The sequence below is a fragment of the Hydra viridissima genome, unplaced genomic scaffold (assembly GCF_058129835.1).
Source record: "Hydra viridissima isolate aposymbiotic clone 2 unplaced genomic scaffold, HvirCarnegie_v1 scaffold_5, whole genome shotgun sequence".
Classification (NCBI taxonomy): Eukaryota; Metazoa; Cnidaria; class Hydrozoa; order Anthoathecata; family Hydridae; genus Hydra; species Hydra viridissima.
In genome coordinates this window covers 12036174-12055783 of record NW_028324304.1, presented here as the reverse complement: position 1 = coordinate 12055783, position 19610 = coordinate 12036174, and the positions used below count along the sequence as shown (strand labels likewise).

General features: G+C 27.3%; 1 protein-coding gene and 1 pseudogene across 6 annotated transcripts in view; one reads left to right on the top strand and one right to left on the bottom strand.

Moving 5' to 3' along the window:
- Positions 1-19610, top strand: part of LOC145188755 (nucleolar protein 14-like) — a 37107-nt gene that overhangs the window by 10801 nt on the left and 6696 nt on the right. For 2 of the 5 annotated variants that reach the window (XM_090088294.1, XM_090088292.1), the window contains exons 9-20: positions 2034-2102; positions 2189-2268; positions 9740-9810; positions 9937-9957; positions 10072-10194; positions 14765-14823; positions 16502-16538; positions 17301-17318; positions 17429-17471; positions 17608-17692; positions 17788-17873; positions 18562-18665. In XM_090088294.1, coding sequence (XP_089944420.1) covers positions 2034-2102; positions 2189-2268; positions 9740-9810; positions 9937-9957; positions 10072-10194; positions 14765-14823; positions 16502-16538; positions 17301-17318; positions 17429-17471; positions 17608-17692; positions 17788-17873; positions 18562-18665 — 796 coding nt within the window. Of the gene's footprint in view, positions 1-2033; positions 2103-2188; positions 2269-9739; positions 9811-9936; positions 9958-10071; positions 10195-14764; positions 14824-16501; positions 16539-17300; positions 17319-17428; positions 17472-17607; positions 17693-17787; positions 17874-18561; positions 18666-18904; positions 19017-19610 lie in introns of all 5 variants that reach the window. The other 3 variants (XR_016452771.1, XR_016452772.1, XM_090088293.1) reach the window with 3 other exon arrangements.
- Positions 11305-13855, bottom strand: LOC149888728 (uncharacterized; annotated as a pseudogene). The gene has a single exon (XR_016452773.1). The product of XR_016452773.1 is annotated as an uncharacterized LOC149888728 (transcript).

Below are 19610 nucleotides of genomic sequence, written 5' to 3'. Positions count from 1 at the left end.
GACATTAATTTCCTAATATCAGGGCCGACGAAAATTCCTTCTTTTATCTTAGCTTCTGATAAAGATGGAAAAACTGAATGCAGATATTTGAAGCCTTCCCCCTCTTCATTTAAAGCCTTCACAAATTGCTTCATTATACCCAATTTGATGTGCAATGGTGGCAGTAAAACTTTTTCTCTGGGAACCAAACTCTGTTTAAGTACATTTTTGAATCCTGGGGTTAGTTCAGTTCTTGGAGTCCATTCCTTTTTGGTTCAATGATGTTGTTTATCCTGGCTATCCCACTCGCAAAGAAAGCACGGGTATTTTGTATAACCACCTTGTTGGCCTAGTAGCATGCTTATGATTTTCAAATCTCCACACAACATCCAACCGTGTTGCTCATAAGCTATATCAGTCAAAAGCTTTTCCAAATTTTCATAACATTCCTTTAAATGGACAGAATGTGCAACAGGTAACGAGGCATATGTATTCCCATTATGCAGAAGAACTGCTTTCAAACTTCTTTTTGAGGAGTCAATAAACAATCTCCACTCGTTAGGATTGTATTCAATGTCGTACATTTTCGTCAAGCCTGGAATATCTTTACAGAACACTAAATCTTCATCTTCAGCGAAGAATGGAAGAAAATCTTTTTCTCTGTGACGGTACCATGAAAATGAAGTACCAGGTGCCAGCATATTTCTTTCTTTTAATCGTGATCCGAGGAGTTCCGCTGCATCTTTGGGAAGATTCAAATCTCTTGTCAAGTCGTTTAAATGTGACTGTGAAAAGAGCTGACAAGCGTCAGAATATCCATGAAATTCAGGATCAGATTGGTGTACATCCTCTTCCTCTATATCACAGCCAGAATTTTCAATTTGTAGAGCTGGAACCGGGGGCTGCACCATTTTTGAATCGCCAAATATTGCAGGCGTAACTGATGACACGTTTGGATAGTTTATGTCCCTTTTATTTTTTGAATTGTATCCAGTTATGTCAGAACAACAAAAGTAGCAATCTTTAACATGGTCTTTAGGCTCTCTCCATAGCACAGGCGAAACGATTTTGAAGCTATTTTTCTGTCCTTTTGACCACTTGCGAAGTTCTAATAAACAAGTCGTACAAATTTTATGAGGTGCCCAAGTTTTGTCTTGGTTACTTAAAACGAGTCCAAAATAACTTTTATAAATATTTTTTACAAAGTCTGTAATACTGTTTCGTTGTTTTATCACCATAAATTTCCCGCAAATATAGCAGAAACAATTAGGAGAGTTTAAACAACTTCGCGATGCCATTTTAAAGTTTATGTTGCAAGATGCGCACTTCAACTGTTAAATTTCTAAATCAGTGCGGGTACTTATACAAAAATCCTTTGGTTTATCTTAATTACACCCTTTTCTAATAATATTCACAACAATTAGTTAATATTACCGAATCATTATGTAATAATGAGCTCATTACTAAATTAAGCCAAAATGACCCGTTTTTGACATGTTTAATGCGAATTACTAATACTTATTATGTAGTCATTAACAAATTACTAATTGGCGTTAATTTCTATGTTCCCTTACACTAATTATATGAAATAAAAATTGAGCTGAAGTAAATTAATTACGTTTTAGACATTTCAAAAGGTAGGTGCTCAAACATTTTAAAGCAAAATCTTAAATATTCCATATCAAAAAATCCTGACGTGATGGATTTTTTTTATTATTTTTTTCGTAATCAGCACATCAGAAACTATAAAAAACGTTACTCAGATTTTAAAGAGGAAAACCATTGCAGGCCTGTGTAATTACAAAAAAATTGAAATACAAAAAATATAACTATAAAGTTTAATTTTATCAACTAATGGGTTTTTTATTACGGCTGCAACAACTTTATGTCATGGTCACATCAAAAATAATTTAATGATGCTATGTTAAAGTTGATTTAAAAAGAATGAGTGCTTAAAATATTTAAACAAGATCATTCATAAGTATAATTATGTTACAAATAGTTTTAATATGTTACATGTTTTCTATGCTTTTGATGTTGATTTATTTAATTAGGCTACTAACAGGTTAAAGTCAGATGAAGAAAAAGTTCAAGAAGATAAAATTAGTTTGGAAGAGTTTGAGGTAATAGATTTTTATTTATGACAATGCACTTTTGTTTACAAACTAAGAGTTTGCTTTTTTCTGTAGATTCTCTAATTTTCTTATAGAAACAACTTCAAATGAGAATGAATGATAGTTCTATAGATGAGAATGTTACATATCAGTCTGCAGATGCCATTTTTGAAAAGTATGTTGTTGTATTTCTGAAAAATTTAATAAATCAATGTACGATGCTCTAAAATAGGGAGAGGGTCTCAATGATAAAAAAGTTATCAAATTTTTCAAAGTGAAAAATTTTTGTAAAATATGATTGTTATTTATGAGTATTGCATCAAAAATGTAATGTAAATTGCAACAAAACTAAGCATTAGCATTTTGAATTTCATTGCTTTGGCTCTGCTTATAACAAAAAACCTGTTTTATTCCAGAAAAGAATAATTGTGTTTTATTTGTATCAAAATGTGTTAAGAGTAAAATTGATAATCAAAGTTCCATTTCTAGACTTTTCCAGGCAAGTGTTTTGGCTAAATTCAGTTAACCAAAAATTCAGCATAAAAATTCTAATGATATCAAATAGGCTCAGAAAATTTTTGGTTAAAAGTGATATAATGGGAACAGAGCTTCATCACCTAAATTCAATTGATTAACAGATTAATTAAAAGCTGGCATTAGTTAATAAATCAATACAAATACTTTGAACTATGAGTTGAAGTTACCTTCACACTTCATACTTGTATAATTCTTATAATTCAAAACAATAGTATTACATTTTTCTTATATTATAAATATATACTAGATCCAGATATTGCTGAAAGAGAGTGGGCGATTAGTAATTGCCACATTTAGAAAAAAAAAATTAAAGTTCATATTTTAAAGTCCATAGCTGAAATTTAAAATTTAGAAGTTCAGATATTTTTTCAGATTCATAAAATTATAAAAAATAAAATTGATTTTTACAAAAAAAAAAAAACTTTATTGCAATTATTACATTTAAGAACTGAAAGATCATTGAGCTAAGCTAACATTTAAGTAAAGTATTTTGGTTGATCCTTTTTGGGTGATGCCTTGTAGGGTTGGGTTTAAAACAAAAAGGATTTCAGAAAAAGTTGGAAGTAAATATTTTTCGCTATTTTTTAAATGTGTTAGCAATATTTTAATATAATTTATGTTCAGAAATATTAATGGTTAAGTAAATACTTTTGAATTTTCTAAACATAGTTTTTGTACCAATGCTCCCTTACATGGGGAGCATTCACAAAGAATGTGTTTACATTTTAATGAAAAATAAAAACACATTTTAAAACCAACAAAATGTTTTATAAATATATCAAGAAAATGTAAACAAAAACAAAAACAAAAAAAAAACAAAAAAATACAAGTATTTTACATTGTAAATTGAATAATCAATGTTAAATTTTTGAAAAATTGAGCTAACTGTTTGTTTTTTTTTTATTGAGTTTGCACAGTTGGTTTTTGTTTCTAGAGTCTTCTCAATTTTTCCTCTTCAAGTCTTTTTTTTTTTTTTTCAGGAGTGTCTGTGAATATTCTAAACTTTCTTCTTTTTCTTTTCTTTTTGGTTTGCTTACACCCTTCAGCTTTGAGAAACAATAGATCATTTCTGTAGTTAATGAACATTTTGATGTTCCTGGTAGTGTATTGTCATGTATATCAGATTATAATCCTTCTCCTCAATCTGTTATACAGCTATAGCAGGAAGTTTTTCCAACCATTGTTTTTGGATCAGGGCAATCTGTTTTATATGCAATCATTTTCAAAAAAATTGACCTGTAGAATGGCCAGTAACCAGTGTTAGTATATGCTGTTTTTAAATGTTCCATTTCAGGTTTGTCATTCAAAAACTCTTTTAGAATATCAAAGAGTTCCATGAATCTTCTCAAACAATTCCCCTGTGACAACCATCTCACTTTGGTGTGCAGCAATAGTTTTACAAAGTTGGCATTTTTATTCTCACAAAACTGTTTCAAGAGTTGCTGTTTAATTAAATCCTCCGCAATAGAAGGATTTTTTCCTAATTTTGATATTGATAGAGAAATTTCATAACTAGCTTTAAGATACAAGTTTGAATAGCAGTTTGCAGAAAATATTGAATTTATTGTTGATCTTTTATCAAATTTCTCCTTTAAAGTTTTAAATTGGTCTAAAGTATAACTTACATAAGTTCCATGTTTTACATTTAAATGTGCTTTGAGATGGTCTTTTTTCATAGATTTGCTACTTAAACTCTGTTTGCACAATAAACAGAATGGTAAATGTACATCTTGTGGAGCAGATATGAAACCAAATTTCAAATACTCATCAGAATAATGACAAAATTTTTTTTGCTGCACTACTCATTTGTATAAGATGGGCTTATTTAACAACTGAAATATAAAAAGCTCTATTAACCTTTTTTTCCTGCAAAATTTAGTGACAGCAGAACACTAAATAATATATATTAAAAAGTTACCACCCATTTTCTATTTTCCTTATAATTGTATTTAACTTTGATTCTTTTTTTTTTTTTCACATACACAAATTACTTTTAATTTATAGAAAACCTTCACTGCTGAAAGAAAAATAATGATTTACTATGCACTTTTAAAATTTCCACACACAAAGTTTTTCATGTCAACCTAGCTTACTAATTATCCATATATAAATTTAAAAATTGCAAAAACAGGTAAGTTTTCATATTTTGGCTGTTAAAAAATGTGAAAATAAAAGCAGGACATGACAAATTGTTATAAAATAAAAACAACTACATATGCACATGGCTATTTCCACAATGGAAGAGATAAATTTTGTGTTTAAAAATTTCTTTTTTCAATAAACTTTTTTTCTTTAATTGTAGTTTAAACACCTTAAAATTATTGTTAAAATAAATTTTGAGTAGAAAATATTTGAACCAAGTAGATAAATTTGATGAATGTTAGTAACTGTTTTTTCTTTTTATTATTTGAAAAAGTGAGTAAAATTTGAGGGCAAGTTATTGCAATATTTTAAACAAAACATATCCATATTTTTGTTTAGAAAGAATCTTTGAGATTATATATGTCTTGAGAAAAAAAAGTTTCACTCTTTAAAAATAATTCAAGTGTTTTTTTGTCACATACACATCTGCAAAAATTAGGTTGTGTCACTGAACTAAAAGCTAAAAAAGTTTAATTATCACAATGAAATTAGGCTTTAAGGCAAAGTTTTTTTAGAAATTATATATTTTAATTTAAACTTTTCATCACTATTCAAAAAGTATTGGTTAAAAAGCATTAAATTAACTTTTAGTTACAGTTTAAAAGCTGTTGCGTTACTGAACCCATCAATGGGATAAATAGCGTTTTATAAAATAGCGTGATAAGGAAATCAAAATATCATCCAAATGTTCAGATTTCGTTGTAGGTTTTATTCAAATAAATTTTGCATTTTAGTTTTGTGAATATTAGTAAACTATTAGTAAACTATTGTGAATATTAGTAAACTATTAGTAAACTATTAGTAAACTATTGGATTTATGTTAATATTTTCTTATAAAGTTATAAATTTTTAAGTAATGGAATCAAAATTAGAAGTAAAAAAAAAATGTTATGCAGAATACCAAGCTAATTATGTTTCTCAGAACGCTGATAAAAAAAAATGTCCAGAGTAAGATCTAAGATATATCGAGAAAAATTAAAAGCTGATCTTAATAAAAAAGCAGCTGATGCTGTTAAAGCAAAATTAAGAGTTTTAAAAAATTGCACTCAAAAAAGAAAACTTTTAAACCAATCTCAAAGACCAAGCTCATCTTTTAAAAACAATCAACAAAGAGGAAAAGCATTGAAAAAAATTTTAAAAGTACTTCCAAATTTAAAGAAGAAACAATCAGAAATTCTTTCTATTCTTTCAAATAGCTCTGCTTATAAAAATAATTCGGGTCTACCATGTTCAAAGCTGTATGGTCTTTCTGAAAGCGATGTTTTAGCAGTTGTAAACTTTTATAATGAAGATGAAGTTTCCCATATATCACCAAAAAAAAAAGATGTCACTCGAATTATCTGAATACTGTTTGCTTATCTGTCATAATTATCTGACAGATAAGCAAACAGTATTCAGATATGTCATTTATATTATACGCTAAAAGAAGCTTTTAACTTATTCAAGGAAAAGCATCAGCACATAAAAATTTGACATAAAAATTTTGTGAACTTTGTCCATGTGAAATCAGTTACAAAATTTCTACATAATGTTTGTGTTTGTAGTTTGCATGAAATTATGTGATTTGCCTTAGATGAATTAACAAAATCAATTCAAGCATCTTCAATCAAAATTGGATCTGAAATGATAAATAACTTTTTTTGTGAACTGTACACATAAAATTGCGCCTATGACAAATGCCTTGCATGCAAAGGTATGAAACAGTTTGATAAACACTTGCAATGACACTTTGATGAGTATTAATTCTGAAATTGCAGTAATCCAAGTTGACTGGGCTGAAAATGCTAGGTGTTTCTATCAAAATGAACTGCAAGCGGCTCATTTTGGTCAAAATCAAGTTTCTATCATGACCCTTGCAGTCTGGAACATTGAGTTAAAAGCATTTGCAATAGCTTCTGATTGAACTGATCTTACAAAGTCTTCCGTTATACTGTAAATTGACAAAATCCTTCACTTTATTCCTGATCAAGTCAAAGAAGTACACATGTTCAGCAATTATGCCACTTCTCAGTTCAAAAAACTTTTTTTGTGTTTGAAAAACATTTTCATAAAAAATTCTTCTAGCATTTCTTTGCACCAATGCACAGGAAAGGAGTGGTTGACGGAATAGTAGCTACTGCTAAGTGAATAGTAGCTACTGCTAAGTGAGAGTTAAGTCTAGTCAATGTGACATCAGGTCAGCAGCAGATTTTGCATTAGCATTACAATATTTGCAAATATCTGTAATTCATGTCAGAAAACGACGCAAGATAACAAAAAAGTGAACTTGGATTCAGTTCAATTTTAAGTTATTCAAAAAAATCAAAGCATAATCAAAATCACATTATTTTTATGTACAGAATGATAACGTTGTTCCAATTCTATTTTCACCTGAGTATAAATAAGATTTATTACAAAATAACAAAACTTTTTAAAATGATTTTAATTCCATCTTTTTGTTTCGTCACTGAATGTTACATTACTGAACTGATAGTTTTTTAATAAAACAATATGAAAACTTTGTTGTTTGTGGCTTTTTTTATGAATGCCTTAGGCAATAAGGCATTCATAAAAAAAGCCACAAACAACAAAGTTTTCATATTGTTTTAAATTTATAAAATTTTAATTCAAGATTGATTTAGAGAATAAAAAATTATTTTTGAGTTATAGAAAAATTTTTATTAAAATAAATCTTACTGCATGATGCATTACTGAACTATGGAATTGGCCATTTGTATGTTCATATACTAATAAATTCTTAAGAGGTTCAAAATAAATAAAATAATTTCATAACTTGAACAAACAAACAAAAAACTTTGAATTTGAATTTGATATTTTATTCAAAGTCAAATCAAATTTTGATTCTTATTTTTATCCAATTATAATTAAGATCAGAGTCATCTGTAAAGTAGTATTCTAAATATTTATTCAAAGTGGAATTTTTCTCAAATGTGATTTTAACCAAGGTATTTTCAATGACAATTAAAATTTTTGGAAACAAAATTCAATTATTTAGAAAATAAAAAAAAATTAAAGAGTGCAAATTAAAAAATGGTTAACAATGGCTTTTATTTGCAATATCAGTTTTTGTTTGAAATTTAATATTTGCCCCCTGAAGATTTTCCACGCCTCACATTAGGAATCACTGCTCTAGATATTTTCTGTATTTTCCAATTACCTTTGCACTAAGTGAAAAGTAAAATTGAATGCTAGTGGTTATACTGTTACCTCATTCAAAGGAATTTTATATTCTACAACATTACTGGTTTACTATTGTCAATAAAACTATGGGCTATTTAAGGTTTCAAACATCAATTTAAAATCTGTAGACATTGCAGACCAGATTGAAGAAAATTACATTCCTTAACTTGCACTCAAATATTCTTAGCTTAGTTCAAATAAAAATATTCTCAGAGGAAAAGTAAGAAAAAGTGTTGCTTTCACTAATTTTTTTTTTTTTAATTTAATTTTTTTAAAACTTTTTATGTGTTTGTTCATTATTATGGAGAAGAAAATAAGTAAATATATTTTGTTAATTCATCACATATCTGTGCAAGTTTTTCAAAAACAACAATATTTACACAACAATGCATATTTATTTAGCAACATCCAGTTGCACCATAAACATCCAGTTGGCTTTTATTTTAAAACTGTTTAAGGAAATAAAATAATTTTAAAAAATTAGTATTCTAAAAGTATTTTAAAGTATTTTTGCTTAACATTTAAAGAAACTTTAACTAATAAAAAAGAATAATGTAAATACAGCAAAAATCACCCATATCTTAAATTGTCCTTTTTTCTATCAGAAAATGTCATTCAGACAGAGGGGGCAGTAAAACCTTTTTTTGTTAAGTAATAAACATTTCTTAAAGAGTTTCACAAGCAGAATGAATACATTAATTAAATACAATTAAATAATACACAATTAATTGATTTTTTTAAAATTAATTGATTTTTTTAAATTAATTGGAAAATTTGCTGGATTATATTCATTAATTGATTATAACTTAAATTTTTGAAAGAGTATTTTCAATTAATTGATTTAACAGAATAAATTTAGGAATATATTGATCAATTAATTGATTTAACAGAATAAATTTAGGAATATATTGATCAACTAATTGATTTTACTGAATAAATTAAGGAATATATTGATCAATTAATTGATTTAACAGAATAAATTTAGGAATATATTGATCAATTGATTTAACAGAATAAATTTAGGAATATATTGATCAATTAATTGATTTAACAGAATAAATTTAGGAATATATTGATCAATTAGTTGATTTTACAGAATAAATTTTGGAATATATTGATCAATTAGTTGATTTTACAGAATAAATTTTGGAATTTGTTGATAAATGTTGTTTATTTTGTTGTTCTATTTTGCTAAATATTTGATGCAGGACTTAGCTCCTTATGAAAAGTCATACATAATATAATATAAAAAAATGAGGAAATATCTTTTTCTGCCTCTTTTTAAAGAGCATGTAAATAACAAAACTCATAGTGTAAACATAACTTAATTTTAAAAAAAGTACTTTTTAATTGTTTTGGTTCAGAGTTCAGGTTCAGAGTAGATTTTCCTCTCATTGACATTCAATTCATCTCTGATGTTATGGCAATCGAAAAAAAGTAATAATTTACTCTACATTATGTATTCTACAAAAAATTCTACAAAAATATTATTTTGTTATAAATTTTATTTTATTACAAATAATAGGGAAAATTAATGGTTTAATTGTTCCCATCAAAATTATTAGTTTAGTAGTTTGTTGAGATTAAAAACTTTAGCCAATTCATGAATATATAGAAAAAATGACAAATTCTGAGTTAGGATAATCTTGCATTAGGGGTGTGATATGTTATTTTATATAATTAATGTAATTATGTAGATTTTATAAAAAAAGTTTTTTTAATAAAAAAAAAACTAAGTTCTGAATGTGTCTTTCTAGTTTTATGTCAATTGTTTTCTTTTTTCTCAGCTACAAGAAAGTTGATAATCGATACGAGGTTCGTTATAAAGATGGAAAAATGGTATTCCCTGAAGGAATAGGTATTTTAAAATTTGATTTTTCAAATAATTGTTACAATTGATAAAATTGTGGAAAATTTATAATGATATTTTGTTTTACATAAATCAACATCTTTATATATTTTATGTAAATCTAAATCTTTTTAGAATCCTTGAGCGATATGGGAGGTAGTTATATTTACTTATAATTTAATAGTATAGTAGAAAAGCATTTTATGATAAACATTTTGTTGGATTTTTTTTTTTTACTTTTGTTTTAATTAAATCTTGACAATTTTATAGAGCTCAACAAAGAACAAAATGAATGTAATGATACTGCAGATGAAGAAGAAAATGAAAGTGAGGCTGAAAATGGTGATACGGAAGACAGTGATACTGAAGATGATAATGAAGATATATTTTCAGGTTTAGTTTAGCATTCTCTTTCAGTGTTGATTAGGATATTCTTTAGTTGATATTTTTAATTGTCTTCTTTTAACATTAATTTATTATCAAAGAACCAGAAAATCTTTTTATCTTTATAAGGATTATTTGTAAAATATTGTTTTTTGTTCTTGTATTTCCAGTAAGTAAAGCAACTCTATTTGCTGCCTAATATACCTGACAAAATCTAGAATTACAAACAAACAAAATGTTTCTAATAAACTTTTTAAACCAATTCACTAAAACTCTATGTATTTTTGGTGCTGAAACTGTATTTGTTGTTAATTTTTTGACATCGGTAGTATATTTCAAAATAGGGAAAATTTATTACATAAAAATTAACAAATCATAGTTTTTTAGTTGCCAAATATACTCATGTATAAACGCCATCATCACTTTAAACACAGTTTACTGATCTTGAAAAAGACTTGAATTACTTCATCACAGATTGTAGACTTCAAGAACGAATTGTCACAAGAGCATCTATTAGACCAGAGAGAACTCGTTCCTACTTCACTCCTTTTTTTAAACTTATTTTTTACATAGCAAATGGTAATACTTATAGCACATTTATGACAAAATAAGAGTAGATCTATTGTCTCACTAAGCAGGCACTTTTTTAAAGTTTTTTTGCTTTTAAAAAGTTATTTCTGATGTCCTGCCGGCGTAGTCTGCCTCTGCATGTACTTTATATACATAATTGATATATTATTTGAGCTCAGAAGTATGAGCATTATAAAAATGTTACTGGAAAATAAAGATTTAGAAAACAAGTGAAAAGTATGAAGACAAAGAAAATTTTAGACACCAACTTTATTTTGTTACAATAAAACAAATTTTTCAAATAGAGAGTAATACTGTCTTTTTTCAGTCATCACATTAGACCCTGTTAAAAATAGCCATTCAACCGGAGCACTCAATGGTAGAGGTGTGTTAAGTTCTAAAAAAAAACTTACTGCTGGGTATAAAAATTACGCAGTAAACTCTTTTGGATGTGATTTTAAATATAACTTCAACTCCTCAATACCAGAACTTGTAATTAAGTTGTAATTAACTTGTAATTAAGAACTTGTAATTAAGTTGTAATTAATTTTAAAACAAAGACTTTAACCAGGTTTCTGCTATGAAATGTTTGACACCATCAAGCCATAATAATTTAAAGTGTTATATTAAACAAGATATTAGTTCTTTTTTTTTCAAAAATAGTACAAACTCAAGTTTTAATTGAAGTTCTTACTGTGTTGACAAGTGGACCACAAAAATTCATATTTTTCTGTTGCAAAATAATTATTTTTTTATCCATGCATATAGTGTCGGTAACAAATATCCCATGAACATTGATTCTTCTCTATTTAAAAAGTCTTAAGATTGGGCAAGAGGAGTCATTACTTCACAGTATTCATGAATTAGTTGAATTTCTTGATTTGTGAATCTTTGTATTTTGCAGAAATCCATTATATTGTTCATTTTGTTATGTCCATTAGATTCTAAAAAAGTATTTTTAATTTGTATTAAGCTATCGTAGATACAGCTCCATCTTGTTTTGTTTGGCATTTTTAAATAAACCCCTAATGTATTGTGAATTTTTTCAGCAGCTCTGTTTGATGTATTTTGTTTACTCCATAATGATAAACACTTGCCCATTGCTTTCCTATAAATTTTCTTAACATTAGTTTCTGAAGTCTGTACCATTTTCTCAACATCATTTTTTGCTATCAAGTTGTATGACTAGCACCTCTAAAGTGTTGTGGTAACTGAACAAATAAGTCATTCTCTTCTTGTTCATGACTACTTTTGTCCAAAATTTCATACAAATTTATATTCTCATTGCATTAATTGTCATTGTCATTATCTTCATCATTGCTATCTTCCTCATTCTCTGAATTTTTTGAAATTGGATATGATTTAAAAGCTTTTACAAAATTCGAATTACTGTCTGTTTTTGTAGCAACTATCTTGTTTTGTATTTTATAGGTTGTATGAATCTTATACAAAACATTAGCCAAAACAGTATATGTTTGTCTTCCTTTTATGTGACTACATGCTAAAGATACTGAATGGCGCTGAAGAGTCTTTTGATCTATCCGATGGCAAGTCACCCCAATATAACCTCTTTTACCTTTACTTCAACAATTAGCTATAGTTGCAAACATAACATCTCAAAGTGGTGAAGTAATATCTTCAATAATTGATAAATACAGATTATTAATACGTAGTTTTAAAGTTTTACTACAAATAATCTTAAGGTCTTAAGGAAGGCCTAATTTAACCAAATTCACAAATGATGGTTTATCAATTATATTTAAAGGTTGTGTTTTAATAACAATAAAATTTACAACAAGTTGATCTAAACTTTTTTTGATTTTAATTTAAAATTTTAAATGCAATCTGAAATAGTAGTATTTTATCTAGAGATATCACATTGATATCTCGATAAATGGAATTTTAATAAAGTAAACTAACTAAAACTTGATTATCTCAAATTAGCTGCAGTGTCACTTAATGAGTTTTACTTGTCAATAGACGTCATTTTGCCAACAAAAACCGTGTGAAATAAAGTTGCATTAAAAAGACCTTCCAACAGAACTGTGGCAAAGGTTGTTAAAAGAACTGTGTTTGTAAAGACATCTGGAAATGAGAAGAGTAATTTTACTGTTGTATTGTCATGTTGTGCTGATGGAACAAAATCATTTTCAAGAGGAAAACTCTCCCTAAGATAGCACAGTTTCCTCCTGGAATCATAGTTAAAGCACATTAAAAAGGATAAATGGATGAGGCTAGAACCAAAAAGTGGATCCAAGAAGTCTGGTACATCCTGTAAAATAAAACAATCTCTAACTGTTTGGGATATGTTCCGTGCACATGACTGAAAAAGTATAGAATGAGGCCATATGAAATGGTACAACTCTAGGAGTCATTCGTGGAGGATTAATATCTATGCTCCAGCCTTTTGACAAATGTCTCAACAAACCTTTCAAAGACAAAGTAAGAAAAATGTGGCAAGAATGGATGTGCTCTGGCAATGCAAGGCTAACAAATGGTGTAAACCTGGCAAAACCTGATATCACCCTAGTTACAAAATGGGTGAAGGATGCATGGGATGACATACCAACTGAGATGGTCAAGAAATCATTCCTTAATTGTGGCATCAGCAATGCAATAGCTGGAACTAAGGATGATTTCATCTATGGATACGATGATGACACTGATGATGCATATGAGTTTGATGATTTGTATGCTGATGATATTGACAACTTTGGATTTAAACTATTATTTAGTTCTGATGAATAAAATATGTTCAAATATTGTTTTAATTTTTTTTACCTCTGACTAAACTTATACTGTGGTTGATGTAAGGAAAATCTAAGGGTCACTCAAAAAATCAACTTTTTTAACCAAAACTATGGAGTGCAGTTAATACATGAAGGCAGTTTATACATGAGTATATACGGCAAGTTCAATTTTTTACTTATGATAATATTAAATTACTACAATCCAAGTTACTTTCCCTTTTCTTTGTTAAGCTTTTCTGAAAATTATGTGTTTTTTTGCTTCATTTAAATTGATTATGCCATATCAACAACTTCTTTGGTTGTGTAAGCTGTTATAAATGAGATATGACTTACTTCCATACTTCACAGAACTCCATGCATGAGGTATCAGTATAAGTGCAGTCTTTTTCAATTTCACAGTCTTTATGATTTCTTTAATCATTACTTCTTTATTACAAATGAAGAAGTAATGATTATACACTCTGGTTGTTTCAAACTGATATTAATTATGTTTATTTGGAATACTTTGGGTCTTTAAGTGATGTTTCACGTGTTCTTTTTTTTTTTACTAAGAATAAATTAATTGTTTTATACGATTTGTATTGTGTACATAATGTGTTAAGATCTTTTTCAGAAAATTGCGAATATGTGCTGCATGCACTTAGGTTTTCTAATATACCATTCAAGAAAATTATCATGAATCTTTATTCAATTGTACAAGCCTCTCACAACAAGCTTTCAGACTTTCATTTTCTGCAAGAAAAGCATTTATTTCCAAATATTCATTCAGTACAATCCATTGATCAGCTCATGCTGATCAACAAATGTCAGATAATTGGTTGACAATTATCAGCCTAGAAGAACCCTTAAATAGAGACTTCTTGAATAAAAAACAAAATTGAAAATTGATATGTGTGTTTAAAGTGATGATGCCAATAACCAGAATGTTCAAAATGTATTCAAATGCAGTTAAATTGAGTTTGATAGTGGCTCATATATTGAGGCAGAATAATAGTTTTGTACCTTGCTTGAAGTTAAAGGCTGTGACCTAGTAGAGTCCTCTCCATGATTAGCTCCTATGCTAATTGAATATAAATAAGTTTAAAATATGGACTTCTTTTTTTTTTTTTTAACTAAAATGCAGAGTACGATTTTTATATTTACAATTTTCAAACCATTGGCTTAGTAAAATTAAACTTTCAAATGAAAATATTTTTATTCAGTTTTAATCTTTATGTTTATGTTTGGTACTTTTACATTATTGATTAACAAATTTTTAGATGAAGATCAAGGTACATTTGAAAAAGAAAAGAAAATAAAACCCAAAGTTATAAAAAAGGTGATTTTATTTTTTTCAACTTGTATTTGCATTTTTTTTATTTATAAGTTGATAACCAAACTTTTGCTGGATCATGGTCAAAGAATTGGTAAGCTGGATCACACTGCTTTTTTGAACCAGAAGCCAGGTTAAGGTTCCTTTTTTTTATGTGCAAAACTCCAAATCACAATGATCTTTTAGTCACTTTTTCGCCCGTTCTAGATCATGCTCTTGTTAAGTAGCCTGACAAAATTCACTTGCATTTTTAACTAAAAATATGGTTTGAAATCAATTGATAAGCCTAAGACACCTGTATTTGGTGTGAAAAAATTTGAAAATTTCTTCAGAGAAAATTGATTAGAAAATAACTGTTCTTAAAAATGAGCAAGTAGTTATTTAACAATTTGATTACTTCAATTTTTCAAATCATAGCTGTATTCAAAACACAAATCAAGGTTTTTTGTTTTGGATAAAAGCTTGTTGATAACTTAATATACATCTTTTTTTATGAAGTGTAAAATAAATTTAAGATAGGGTTTGCATGTTTTACATATATATATATATATATATATATATATATATATATATATATATATATATATATATATATATATATATATATATATATATATATATATATATATATATATATATATATATATATGTATGTATGTATGTATGTATATATATATATGTATATATATATAATATTTATGGAGTCCATTGGACACTACTAATGAGTCATTACTTCATATCAATTCTAATGTATTTTATTCAAAGCAAATACAATACATATATTTAATTATTAAAAGATTCTTTGCATACAGTACAATCAAGAGTGATTATTACAAACAGATTTTGAACAAACCATACACTTACTCCTTATTTTTCTGTCTTTTTCATGACCTCAAAAGGTATGACATTATTTTTGCTATGCCCAATGTTCCTTCTTGGGGTTCCAAATACTCTTTGTGTGTAAAAATTTCAGGCAAATAGTTATTCAATTCTGTTAGTATTTCTCTAAAATGAAAGAGTTGATCTTCTTGCTTTAAATATGCAAGCATACCATAAGTGTAAAACAATGAAAATGATTCTTTTGCTGAATTAACTTGGTATGCTTAAATTTCAGACCACTTTGAAATCTTGTATTATTGTGAGAGGCTCTTCTTCTGTTTTAATTGGATTTTTTAACCATGCTGTTTTATCTTTTGCAACATATCTTGAAATTTCTACATCTACATCATCATGTCTTCTCATTCACTTTTACTTCATCATTTCTGATCAATTTTGTCAAAGTCACATCCAGTTTCTTCACTATCTAAAAAAATTAATAACATTTTTTCACCAACGATCTGCATCCAAAATAGATTCAAACAATCTATTTCTGAAAACATTTTTTTTTCCTTGCATTATTGCAAGGAAAAAAAATATTTTTATAAGAGAAAGTGATAATCAATATTAAGAGGAGTTTTTTAATGGTTTTAAAGTGTTTGGAATCCTTTAGACCCCAATCAAGTAATTAAGGAATAAAAATTTTTTTGAATAGAACTATTTGATATTTTGTATACAAACATATGAACTGCTGACATGTTAATGTGCTGTTTCATATGCATTATGATGTTTTAAAGTTATTCTTTTTTTTTTTTTTTTTTTTTTCCTTGTTTTGTATTTTGTTCCATAATTTATGTTTTTTTTACAGACTAAAGAAGAAGAGAACATCAGTTTTCCTTACAATGGTAAGTTTTTTTTTGTTAACTTTTCTTGTGTATTTCATGCACCAAATCTTCCCCATATTAGCTAAACCAAAGGTTCTTCTGCTCCATAGCAACACCAGACCACATGTAGGATTTTATCTATGAGTCATTTTCTCCTGAACATTTTTTGACTTTTTTTTCTTAATGGGAGAAAAGTTTCACAGAAACAGTATCATGTAAAGGAATTGAATTCTACAGTGATAAGTCTGATATTTAAAGCAGTTAATGAAAAAAGAGTCTAAAGTAGTTTTAATCCCCTATAAAGTCAAAACCTACAATAAGTTTACTTATTAAGAAATTTAGCGCATCTGGAACCATTTACAACAAGTTTCATTAGGAATACTCAATTAATTTTAAAAGAGATGGCAGAAAACTCATTAACCTTTTTAAATCTTTTTCTAAAACAACCAGTGTTGCCCTAAATGCAAAAATAACTTTAAAAAATTGTGAAATCTGTTATAACAACTACTAAACATTGATGTCAGAGTGTAAATTAAATCTTAACTTTTTGGTTGAGTAATTTTTAAAAGTGTTCAAATACATAATGATTGATGATGTTTGGATGTGTCTATTAACCTTTAAACTCAACATTGTGCGGCTATCAAGCTGCAATTGATTCAAAAGAGTATCCAAAAAAGTACTAGAACCTATCTTATTGTTGAAAAAATGTTCTGCTATGATTTTAAAGTTTTGATTTTTAGTTTGTTATTGCTAGTAAAAGATTAACTTTTTCTCTGTTTATAGACATTTCTTCACAAAAAGGTGAATTTTTATTTTGTTTTTGTTACAAACTTATGGCTGTTGTTGTATCATTTTGTATTCTTAACATTGTTTATTTTTTTATATTTAAATGCTAATGAATTCTTATTTAGTTCCATTGAATCTCAACAGTTTTTTGAATATGTTGAAAGATTGGTAAGCTTACATGCATATATGGAGTCTCTATTCCATTTGTAATGTAGGGAATCTAATTAATTTTTTTAACTTTCTATTGCAATTCTTTGAGTTTGTATAATTTTATTTAATTTTTGGTTTCTGTAACCTTTCTTAGCAATAAAGATGAAGATATCATAACAGTTCTTAACCAATTTTACAATCGCATAAAGTTGGGGAATGGGAACAAGCAAAAGATAGATGTAAATGATATGTTTTTAAAACCTTTGGGTGTTAAATTTTTATTTATTGTGGAATTTATTAAGTTAAAAATTTTGAAAGTCTTTTTATGATTTAGAGACTTTTTGAAATTCTTCTGGATTACATAGACTATCTCTGCAATATGAAGAAACCATATCTGGGCTTGATTAATAAACTGTCAGGGTAAGTCTTTTACATTTTTACAGTTTACTGAATTTTAAATTTTCTAATGAAAAGTTTACAAAAAATAATATTTTCAATTGTTGGAACATCTCCACTATTTTAACAGTCTTGTTATGTAAGTAAAGACCTTTAAGCAATAATATAACCTTAGGAAACATTTTTTTATTCTATCCTATTTCACCAAAAAACTATGAAGAGAATATATTTATAAACTTTTTTATTGAAGCTGTATTAAGATACTGTTCAAGTTTACATGAATTTTTTTGTTTTCTTAAATAATGAGGTTCTAAACTCTTTTTAATAAATGTTATTTATCTGACATACTTCAGAAAAAATGAATAACTTCTCATACTTTGTTTTTAAATTATGTTGATAAATATAGATTTGCTATATTAAAATTACCTTAAAATGCAAAATGTGATTTTCTGTTTTTCACAAATCTCACACAGAAAATTAACTCTAACACTTAAATCAAGAAAAGACTTAAATCAAGAAATTATCAAATTAATTTTATTATTAAAAAACTGAAATTAAAAGAATTGAAGTGCATTGTTTATAGTTATTAAGTAGTACACTTACTTCATATGGATTTCATATTTATTTATTTTGATCAAAAAGTTACTATACTAATGTTATATGATTAACAGAGGTTTATGATTTGACATCTATTTACATTTATTAATTTCAGGTTTATTTACCAGTTGATGCAGGATGTGCCCCAGCATGGAACAGCTCTCATACAAACAAAGTTAAAAGATATTTTTAAAAGAATTAATAAAATAAATTCAAAAGGTTTTAAAGATTTGTTAAGTTGTAAAAATTTTTAGTAATTTCACATACAATATACATACACATACAAACATACACACACACATATACAGTGGCAGAAATATATACATACCTTCAATAAATTATTTTTAAAATGTTTGGTACTGCCATCAGATGATTGAAATTTGTTACAAATGTAGTATATCTACACCACTATGTAACTGCATTTTGATGTTCTTTTTTTAATATCATTTTTCTATTAGTCCTGGTCCACACAAGTAACATCAACAACTATTCAGAATGCAGGAGTTTGTTCCTCAATGCAAATTGTATGATGTTCATCTTCTGAGATGCGGGTTGAACAAATAGATTAATGTAAATGCTCTATGAATCATCAATAATAACATTCATGTTGCTTATGTACTGTTTTGTATTATCATAGTCTTTATTTGCATTTTCTTTTTTTGGACCTAAATGTAGAAATATTACTATAATTGGCAATTTTGTTGTGATGAAACTTGTCTTCTAATAAACTTTGAGTTGAATTCTGTTTAAAGACCTTTCAGTAGCAGGCCTCTCAAAACACCCTTTTTTTTTATTCATATCAGGACTAACTCCATCTTCAAAGAAAGCTAGTGCCAGCTCATCAGTTGGTTATAATTAGTTGTGATAGATACATACAGATACATAGAGGTGACTACAGATATATCTGTTGTTGTAGTTCTGAAGCTTCTGCAGATAGTTCAAATCTTTTCTAGGAGTTTTTGGTGCATTAGGCGCTGCAAACCAATTTTTCATATAGAGAGTAACAGAATTTATCTATTGAATCTCATATGTTTTTGAAATGTTGAAATAACTGTATGTCTGACCTTTGTTAAAAAATCATCAGAAAAAACAGTTTTATTACTATGATTTTATTACTATGATGAACTGATGAAGAAGAGATCATTCAGATTCCACTGTGATGCA